Genomic DNA, 10,569 nt, shown 5'->3' on the forward strand with positions numbered 1-10,569 from the left:
ATTCATTCGCAAATCCTTTAACGGCACCATCGCTGGTTTGGCGGCGCTTGACGAATCGAAAGACTTCGGGCGGGGGTACACTCGCTTCGTTGCTATCCGTACCGTTAGCGCTGATTCTGTGCTTTCTGTGCCGTGCGGAGCGAAAGCGAAAGAAAAAGCGACCAATTCATCCGTTTACCTTTCCGGGAAGATGGCGCACGACCTGAATTTAATGATGCAATACCACTCAACCGATTTGCGAAAAATCGATCGCAAATGAAATGTGCAGAACCACTTCCCGTTCCACCTTCAAACCCATCGATAGCGTTTGCCTGATCGCTGACTTCACAAAAGCATCGGTGGGGGTGGGTTTTTGGTGCCCGCCAGTACCTTACCGATGGATGCGCTTCCGTGAAAGCCAAACGAAACCCCCGACCCCGATGGTGGCTTCGGTGGTGGGCTGTGTGCAAGCGACGAATTGCGGGTAAATGAAGAAACTTAAGCTATTAAGAAAAGTCGTCGCTAGATTGCATATATCAATTTTGCACGAAAGAAGAAAAAACGAGCATAAAAAGTTTCAAGAACGCTGGAAAATGTGCAGCAGTAGAAGCGGCTGCATTGGGAAATACCGCAAAACCAGCGCGAACAGTTGCATTAAGTTAAGGCATGGGTTTATGGGTGGGAACTTCTTTCGGTGCCGTATGCTCCGTGTGCTTTATTTTCTATTTCAATTATTCCGCAAAAGTAACCGGTGTCGTGCTGGCAAGGCGGTATGGCATCTTAACACAGCCGAAGAAAAGCCATCCATCTGTCGTCGAACGTCGGCACACGCTTTCCCTTGAATCCTTTATTCCACGAAAACCCGGCTTTGGTGAAGGATTTATCTGTTCGGATCTGAAATAGATTGAATGTGCAAAATCTGTAGAAAGGTAATTCATTCGCATTGCACTATCCTCTGGGGAATTGGCAGGAATAGTAACAAGAACCTGGAATGCTGGTTTGAGCGTAGCGTAGGTGATGGTTTATTTTTTTCCTGGAATTGTAAATGTTTTCGATTTCATTGTAATACCTGACAGAATGGAATGGAAGTTTCGAGATGATGAGGATTGTTTTCCCTCTCCGTGTATTATGATCTTGTGATGAAAAACATCTGCTGTGTTTGTGATATCCAATAGCCGGTATGTAGAACGATCTCTTGCAGGTGGTATTAACAAATATCGAAGTATTGATGAAGTAAACACTCGACAATATGCTATGAAAAAGCAAAATCTAGCATAACAAGGTGGTTTGCGAGCAATATTTTTCAATGAAAATGTGTTTTAGACAGCATTGAATCAAAACGCAAGATTTTTAAAGGTTATATTTAGACCATTGATTTATTCATTGAACAACATATATTGTACAATATGTCAGTCTTAAGTTGTGTAAAGTCTTTTACTAGGTATAAGCTCCAAAAGGCTTTAATCTCTTGCTTCAAATAAATCTGCTCATTACGTTGCTGATCCGATGCACAACACGTTAACAAAGAGTGTGTTGCAAATAATTCCAACCCAACCGACCGCTTCCGAAACTGTACAGTGTACCACACCAAAACGGGCAGTGAAGACCGACCAGCCCGGACGCCTCTTTGCGATGGCCAAAATTATGCTGCACAGCGGCCGGAGTTTCACCTGTGATTGTGCGAGAAAAACGGCCGACCAAACGGAAGCGGCCCAAGATTCGAAGACAATAAAATTTTCATTATCGCACTGCCCTGAGCCCGGAGCGCTCGGAGAGTAGGTAATCCTATTACGCATACGTACCGTTCAGGACCTGAACCTGGGCCGCCTGGCTCTGCTTGCCGGCGACGGTGCAGTTGTAGACGCCATTGTGGACACGATTTGCCTGCAGAATCGATATCCGGCTGATGAGCCACTGCTTGGTGCCACTGTGAATCGGAGGAATGGAACGGAAAGCATATTCGGGTGAGAGTTTGTCGAAAGAACACGTCCACCACGGTCGAATAATAGCGCAGCGAATGCGTGATGGGTACGGGCGTACTGGATCGCACAGGGAGTCCCGCCAACGCTTTGATGGTGACCTCGTCATACTACGCTCGGGCTACGTGGACGGTGGACAAATTTTCATTTGATGCTGTTATCGACGATAAATTGTACACATTTGAAAGGAGCGGAACTGAGCGTGGCTGTGCGTCGCTCGCTGGAGTTATTGGAAATGCGGTTGAAATGGTGCATTTTGGAGTTGGAAAAGGGCTACAGATTGGGACATTTATCAATAGTTGCAATTTGTAAGAGTGATCAATGGATGTTGATAATCGTTTGCTTTCAATGGAGCTGATCGTTGAACGAAACACAAGAACGAGGTTCTGATTTAAATACAGCATCAAACAAACCATCGATGGCGCTCATGCATAATATGTACCAGAGTGCAATATATTAGTGGAACATCTATAGACTCTGGTTCTAATGACGATCGATAACTTGCGCCAACATGCCTGAAATGTGTCAGCCTATTAACACATTCACACCGTCTCACAAACTCACCTAAAACTCATCTTGACATCCTTCGGCAGCTCGGCGCCATCCTTGGTCCAGCTAATCAACCCTCTTTCCGTCGAGTCGGACAGTTTGTTATCGTCTTTAGTGGCTTTGGAGCCTGTTTTCGCCGTCTCGTCCAACGCGTTTGCCGATGCACCGACGGGGGAAGTCTTCGAGCGTTGTTGTTGGCCAGCCGACTTGGGGCTGGGTGGAAGGGTAGCCAGATACGACGTCGACACTTGGCACGATATCTCGATGGTGCTGCCTAGTTTATAGTACCGATCGGAGAACTCGTACCCCATCTCGTCCACTATTCTTACAGCGGGCTCTGTAGGTAAGCAACAGAAAACGTTAAATTAAGTAAGGAATCATTGTAGAAACTCTGAAGTGTTGCATATTTGATGTCATTTTATCGGACATCTTATTATCTCCGAAAAGTCATTTGCTGAGAAAACAGACCCATGATTGGTGTAATTTACCCTTCCACTTACCCAAGACGGTCAGATTCGTTGCGAACACCCGTGGCGGATGCGTCGACACCTGGCACATGTACAGGCCGGCGTCGTCGGATTTGATCGGGTTGATATGTAGCCTCCAATTGTTGGGATATTGAAATTTGACCTTTATCCTCGGGTCCCCGCTGTACGTATTATTGCCAACGGTGAGCAACGATACCTTATCGGTGGTTCGTCGGATCCACATCACCTGCACACCGTCAGAGTCCGTCCGATACATGCCGCAAACCGGGAGGCCGAAAAAGAAACGGACGGGAGATAAAATACACACAAATACACACACCGTCAGCAGCGATCGAGGACGATTGAGAAGGGTAAACGTGCGGATAAGATTAATTTTGGCCAGTGTAGGGGTCGGCTCGAAGGGATTCTTTTCTGGGTGGATGTGATTCATTCACATAAATCCCATCATCGGATCCCAAACGTGTGCTGGGGAGCGCCAGCGTCTTGTGTCAGGTGGTGGGGAATAGAATATTGCCACGATTTCATATGGCGGGCTGTTGGCACGTCTTGTGAGTTATCAGTTGGTTGCCGGTTTTTTGTTTTGCTTTTTTCTTTCACTGTGGTTGTCCCGACAACAAACGACAACGGTGGTAAATGAATAATGTGTGGTTGTGGGGAGGGATTGCAGAGGAGCTGGCGATGATGCTTACCGTTTTATCTTTAAGCATGCATACCCTACAGTTGAGGATAGCCTCCGTTGATAAATGATATCCAACCTGCAAGGCCGCCCCGGAAGTCACGTTGACCGGTTCCTCGAAAAAAGGACCCCAGTGACGCTCGTGATGATGCTTAAGGCATCGAATCGACAATTCCACATCAGGTAATGTAGGTATTAGTACTGCGAATGTAGTACAAAAAGAGCGACATCTCTGGGAAAGGATAGGAAATGTTAATGAAAACATACATTACAGTAAGCTTTGTACATCCTTTTTTGATGCTACCGTACATAATTTGTATAATGAATTTAAAATTTCTTCTATTTCAGCACTGGCTGTTACCACTTTTAACGAAATGTCCTTGTTTTTGTTATTTGGCTTTTATGATTTTACCTGTTTTAGATTGTAATCTTTGCTAATTGAGTGTCAAACATCCGAATAGTAACACCTGAAGGTATGCACAGGACTTGTATGGATAACTAGGATTATCTTCTTGATCTTTACTAAATTATGTTGTTGGTGGGGTTTACTCTATATACCTACTTAATGTTTCAAACGTACTGCTACCTAAAAGGTGTGATCGTGTTCGGATGTAGTTGATATTCCTGGAAATGACTTGGCTTTAATTTTGATGTCGTGTTCATGTCACGTTCTGATTGTAACCGCCTACAGACATAGGACCTTCCCAGGGAGGTGTGAAAGTGTTTTACACAAAGTGACGAAGATCCAGTAAAGCAGTAGAAGTTTCATAACAAAAGAAAGCCAGCTTGAAATTTCGGAAAACAATTCGTTTACACACATTTCCTACATTCTTCGTTTATTTTAGGAGTTTGCTTTACAGTATCACAAAACAAAAATAAATGTGTTTCTCCGTCTAATTAATTTTCTATTGACATGTCTCTCCACTCTTTTTTTCCAAATCTCTTTTGTGTCAGACTTGAGTAAAAGAACAAAAAAAAACCAAACCATACCCTCAAAGTCATGGAACGATTCCTTTCGCTCGTACGCTTTGTGTTGCCGAAAGGGACAAAGAACCCCATTGATGGGGGTTTATTTGCTAAACCAGTACCTTAATGCTCATAAAAATGGTAGTTGACCGTACAAAATGAATTCACGTGCCGCTTGCACGATCCCGGAGATTAACTTTTATCACGGGCGCCACCAGCCGGGGCTTCAGAGACGCTTTGTATTGATGGCCAGCTTCGTGGAAGGATACATTGTTTGAAGAGCGGCGCATTATTGAAGCTAGCACGGGTTACATTCTCGGCCAGCTATATTTAATCTCGAATGGCCGAAAATAGTAAAAGTGTGTTTTTGAGGCAAACAAAAAAACATGATCCTCGGTAAAGATGAAACGATTGGAGATTGCTTTGAAAAATGTAAACATTTTCGCTACAGAGCACGTGTGGGCGTGTTACAATACTAAACCGAACCACACGACATGCTTTATCACACAACACACACACACACACACACCTACAGTAATTTACTCTTTACCGTCACGCATTCGGAAGGTTCGCCTAAGCGGGCAAGATAACGATCCTCGCATCGTTCAAAAAACTTTGTAAATGGCTTAGGTGGGATTTGAGGGTACGTTTGGGGACCCCAAAGTTTACCCCACTCGCATCGCCCCCGGTGGCTTGTAGGCTTCCGAAAAGCAGCTCTCAAGGTACGATGAAAAGCTACGATTAGCTTCCCCTTCCGAGCGCAACACAGCGCCCGGGCCCGGGGTTTATGCATATGCGGGGGGAGGAAGTGTGCGTCAGCTGGAAGGTTGCTGGAGGGCGGTACAAGCTTTTCTAAACTCAACCTACCATTGAAACCCAATTAGTTTACTCGATGAACATGTCAGATAAGCCCGGTTGGTGCGACCTTCCGATGCTTGTTACTCGCACTAAATTGAAACGATGCACAGGCGCCCAGATTTGATCTACCGCCTCGTGTACGTTGACATGCCAGGCACGGCTGTTGTTCGGCCCGTGAAGGAGCGAACAGGGTATGGTTTTTGGTTTCACGAAGTGATGCGTGTAGGATGCGTTAGTAGTTAGAGGGCAAAGATGCTACAAGCCACGCCAGCACAGGGTGAAGGAAGCAAGCTGAAGGAAACGAACAAATTAAACTTAGTTTTGCTACAACTCGATAACTGGGTTTGAGTTACAACTACACTCGATGAGCGTTTTGTGTTGCGGGCAAAATGGTACTGTCGGAAGTTTGCCACAGCTTAACATGGTGGAGCTTACGGCAATGTTGGTGAGCCAGTATGCTCTGCTAGTATTATGTCAAAACGGGAATCAGTTTTACATTTAAGTATGCTTAATTAGTACATTTCTCTGGAAAGCCATGGATAACATCGCCTAAATGTTTGCAATGTTACTTATCAATATCGTAAAGTATATAATCTCCATGCTTTATTATATCTATTTCTTCAGAACAGTCTATCGTCATACTTAGAACAATGCAAGCACAGTGACATGGACAGATCTTTTTACGAGCTTGTTTATAAACCTTTTTCTGCACAATTCTCGGAATTCTGCCATACAAACCGCACATCATCGGAATGGGTCACATTGCTTCGGTCAAACTTTTCCAATCTATTTTGATGAGAACTACTTCCGACCTAATGGAAGCAAGTCTTGCCAACCGTCTGTCCTCCCAAAGCAAGAAAGCATAATCCATTTCGGTTTGTTGCCTTAACCAATAATGCCCAATGATGACCGGGCTGCTTCAGATTCATATTGAATCGATGGACAATAAATACTACGAAAGCGAGACAAACGGTCAAACTGGACCGGAAATGAGTTCGTTTGTGTGCTTACTCTTACATAGTAGTACGCTTCCCTACTCGAGCGGAAACATTTTCTAGAATCTTTCGGGGCAAGTCGTAGATAATACGCAGGAAGCAATTTTAAGCCTTGTTGAAAATTTCTTCATTTCCTGGGTGCTACCCTCGCGCCTCGACTTATTATACTACCGGTTACTACTGTCGGGTAGGCTCGCCAGCTGGTTGAAGGTTTTGGAAGTCAGCAAAACTTTGCATGCGAACACTCAACACTGCTGCTAGCCGTTCTGCGTACAGCCACGTTAACGCGTGGTGAAAGGAAAAACTTTTCTGCCCACTTGAGCCTGCTCCAGCTTACTGCGGTGATACGGTCAATCGAGTCAATGTATTCCACTCGCCATATTCGTTTTATCTGTTACACCTTGTTTTGTGTAGCATGAATACTCCCAATGCCGAAAGAAAATGGGCATCAAGGGACTCTGTCTGGCCATCGTTCGAGCAATTGAACGTTAATTTGGGTGGAAATTTTGTGCAATAAAAGCGACTTTTGTTTTCGACTTTGTTGCGCCGATTGGCTGAGGCTGAAACTGTACAAACTCATTGGCACGACCCTGCGGGTGAGAAAGTTTGCTAATGCCGTTGGGTAAATTTTAATACAGACAATAGGTATCTGAAGTGATGCCGGGAGTGTAATGTCTTGTTCTGTATTGTTTTGTGCCACTATGCAAAGAAATAAAAACATATTATGATACCGTTTGTTGGGTACTTACCTAACCAGCCCTGCCTGACTGCCAGCGATATCAACAGAACATCCAACTGTCGTTGCCACATGCTGGGTACGTCACCTCCACTTCAAACTGTGCTGTAAAGGAAAAGAACAAACAACTTACTCATATGACTAATGCAGCTGAAATGGTTTTTCCTGTACCGTACTGCACTGGCAAACACCTTTGTTTGGGAAGGAATAACAAGTTTTCCGTGAGGTGATTTTTCTCGCAAGTTTTAACCCCCCACCGGGGGATACGTTCGTTCACGTTCGCGCTTAACCGATGAGCTGCTCGCTAACTTTTGCTAACTCACCAGCGGAAAGAAAACATTTCTTTTGGCATCCCTGTTTGCTGCCGCGACTACATTGTTCAAAAACATTGGCGCTGTAGTTTGCAAGTTTTAGCCGCTGGATGGTGTCATTTATTTTAACCGGCGCTTTTTTGTTTTGTTTTTAGTTTCTCCGTTTTTGTGTTGCTTCACTTCCAAGCTTTGCAAGGTCGATCTTTTGCGCTCAGGTTGGGTGAAGTTTTTTTTATGCCGGCGGAAGCTGTGGGAGGCTCTAAATTTAGGTCATCTTGTCGTTGTTTTATTGGCGAGCATTAGTGTTACTTATGCCACAAGAAATGGTACACATTAAAATGATAAAATAGCTACACTCGTCCCGTAACGACAGGAAAAGAGTTCCCGGGACCGGGAAGGAAGTGACGATAGAAAACGGAAAACTTGTAACAGAGTTTCACAACCGACGGTACTTTCTTCACAGTATCATACAATAGTGCAAGGTTTGCAAAATGGTATGCAGTGTATGTTTGTAAAACTTAGCAACACCCAAACTACAGCACTTGTTTCCTTCTGTTCGAGCGTCTCTGCATTTTCCTTTCGATACCCCGCTGATTGGCACAAAAGGGCATCCATAAATATATCGCCACCATAAATTCTCGTTATCCACAATGCCGTGAATTTTTCGTCTACAGTGCGCGCCAGTGGGTCTGTTGTTCCTTTCCGTGGCGCTGGTTCGATTATTCGTCCCCGAGAATTCTGGGGACACGTTATCGAGACACCGCCGTGCGAGTGGAGCGCGAAAGTTGTAGTTGAAGAAAAGCGGCAAGCAAATATAGTGAAATATTTAATGTGCGCAAGCGGCAGGACTGGTAGCAAATACACATCCCGCGCACGAAAGCTTCGGAGCTGTTGGCGGCCGTCAGTGACCGGTATGGGATATAAATGCCGGGAATCACTGCAACCACGCGTCGGATGTTGATAATGATAAATGATCAACACCAGCAGGAGGTACCGAGCCGGTTATGTATGTCTTTGGCTTAGCGGTCGTCTTGTTTACTCGTTCGCAAACGACCGTGTACCGTGTGTTTTGTGGGGGAACATTATTCGAACAACGCATGTGAACGGAGCAACGAGCAATTCTTTTGTGAGGCGTGTAGTGCCTAGCACATTGTAACTTGATAAAAACAATTCAATTTCAGTTAAAAGACTGTTACAACCGCTGTAAAGATCATATCGAACTATCGAACGCCTGAAGTTATGCAAATAGCATTACAATAGCTCATTATTTAAACGCTTTGATTCGGTGTAACGGTACGGTACTGTCTTCAGGATGATTGAAAGGAATAACCAATTGTACGATACCGCTATAACTGCTTGTTACGTTGCATAACGCGCTCAAAGCGCAACGATCTACCTAAACTCGGTGAGTGTAAATGGGCGTGTGTGTGTGTCTATGTGTTACCAACACCTGGCAAAGAAAACATCCCTTAAACCGGGCAGTGAAGCAAAGTTTACCTCATTGCGGGAAGCAAACAGTTTATGTTTCGGTAAAGCAAACATTCATCCGGTCAAACACCATGCGCAACGTGTTCGCTATGCTCTGGTTGAGGTGGATGAAATTTCCCGGAAAGCTACACGGGGAAAGAATCTGGTACACGCGGGCAATCAGGTTTATAGATTTACGGTGTGGTTAAAGGTGTGTAAATAACAAATATGAAGTGAAGTGTTGAAACCAAGCTCAATCGTTCGAGGATGGAAAAGAAAGAAATGGAGAGACAGCAAGAGAGAGCGTGAGAATGAGTGAGACACTGAAAGAATAGAGTGAGTGAAAGATAGAGAGAGAGAGAGAGAGAGAGAGAGAGAGAGAGCGAGATATAAAACGAGCGAGAAGAACAAGATAGTAAATCGAATTTGATGTGGATTACATGCTATTTGTCGAGGAAAATCGAATTTTGTAGAAACGCTAGGGCTAAAATTGAATTCCTACTAGCAGTGTGTTGTGTTGGCTTTGTGGTAGATGGTTTAGGTGCAGCAGTAAACTGAGTTTAAGCATAGTTAAAAAACAATAAAATTAAACAGTTTAATGTTTTGAGTGAAGTATGATTAAATTCTAAAATTTTACACAACATACTTACCATACCATGTGTAAGGATGATCCGTTATGGTGTTGAGTGAATCCCACAACAACCCTGGCGACGTTCCGCAAGCGTATCCATGCTGTTCCGCTCCTTTGCAACATGCTCACACAGGGCTGCTAGGGTCGCTGAAGTACAAGGCCCGCGCTGCCATACAGCGGCCACAAAATGTTTTGATGGTTCCCTGTGGAGCGTCGGGCACGGGCTCCCTGTCTGTTCATTTGCATGAGGTGTGAAAGTTCTATTCCACACGACTACCAAGCGACTGAGGATACGATTTGATGACGCCGTTTCAGGTGTATGTGTGGTGGGGCCTAAATCATGCTCTCCCAAAAGGTCAAGAGGGCTTTTACACGTCGCCTTTTACACGTACTGCACGATGGGTTCACGCACGAAGAAGCACAACTGAATGTTCGGAGGAGAATCCCATGGCACAGATGAGTCTCTATCATTGTAATGATAAGCGTACCAAATCCATAGCATGAGCTGTTTCACTAAACACAATCACCAATTCATCCTCAAGTGTACCGATCCTATCCGAACGCTCTCTGGCCACGGAAGTGCCAAATAAAAACACCACCGTAACGACTCACATCATACACTGCCCCGTGTCGCGAACGTTGACCCACTGTACAGACGTAACGCAGGAACGGCCACTCTCCGTAACGTTTCAATCGGAACTGACCTTCCAGCCCTACGGTGTACTGTGGCCATGCCATTCCAAACTCCAAACAATCGTACTCACGCAGATGACTTCTCCAGCATCCGGAGGAGCTCCCGAGCCAAACAGTCACTCACTCGGGAGTGTGTTCTCGTGGAGTCTGCGCGTCTCTCAGTACATGTGCTCCGGAGTCTAGAAAGCATCCGATGAATGTCAGCTTCTCCTGCATGAACCATCCAACCCATCCCAAGGGC

The 10,569-nt window shown here is 45.0% G+C and overlaps 1 protein-coding gene across 4 annotated transcripts; it reads right to left on the minus strand.

Annotated features, from left to right (window-relative positions):
• Positions 1 to 1,326: 1,326 nt before the first annotated feature.
• Positions 1,327 to 10,346, minus strand: LOC120896325. Of its 4 annotated transcripts, none has more exons than XM_040300350.1 (7): positions 9,660 to 10,346; positions 7,240 to 7,331; positions 3,685 to 3,903; positions 3,008 to 3,221; positions 2,523 to 2,844; positions 1,782 to 1,906; positions 1,327 to 1,649 (listed from the first exon to the last, which is right to left on the minus strand). In XM_040300350.1, the coding sequence occupies exons 3-7, from the start codon at positions 3,700 to 3,702 to the stop codon at positions 1,498 to 1,500; spliced, it is 831 nt and encodes a 276-aa protein (XP_040156284.1). In that variant the 5' UTR covers positions 3,703 to 3,903; positions 7,240 to 7,331; positions 9,660 to 10,346; the 3' UTR covers positions 1,327 to 1,497. The 4 variants fall into 4 exon arrangements, with proteins under 4 accessions (XP_040156284.1, XP_040156283.1, XP_040156285.1 ...); XM_040300349.1 differs by having other exon boundaries at positions 9,655 to 10,346; XM_040300351.1 differs by lacking the exon at positions 3,685 to 3,903 and having other exon boundaries at positions 9,655 to 10,346.
• Between the last annotated feature and the right edge of the window lie 223 nt (positions 10,347 to 10,569).

Source organism: Anopheles arabiensis, chromosome 2, assembly GCF_016920715.1.
Source record: "Anopheles arabiensis isolate DONGOLA chromosome 2, AaraD3, whole genome shotgun sequence".
NCBI classification, from domain to species: domain Eukaryota; kingdom Metazoa; phylum Arthropoda; class Insecta; order Diptera; family Culicidae; genus Anopheles; species Anopheles arabiensis.

Bases quoted from the DNA above. Each gene is read 5' to 3' on its own strand.
- LOC120896325 (XM_040300348.1), bottom strand. From the start codon at position 3,936: ATGTTTTCATTAACATTTCCTATCCTTTCCCAGAGATGTCGCTCTTTT. The intron at 1,907-2,522 runs GTGAGTTTGTGA...TCCGATTCACAG, and splicing joins GATGTCAAGATGAGTTTTAG to TGGCACCAAGCAGTGGCTCA. The intron at 1,650-1,781 runs GTACGTATGCGT...GCACAATCACAG, and splicing joins CCAGGTTCAGGTCCTGAACG to GTGAAACTCCGGCCGCTGTG.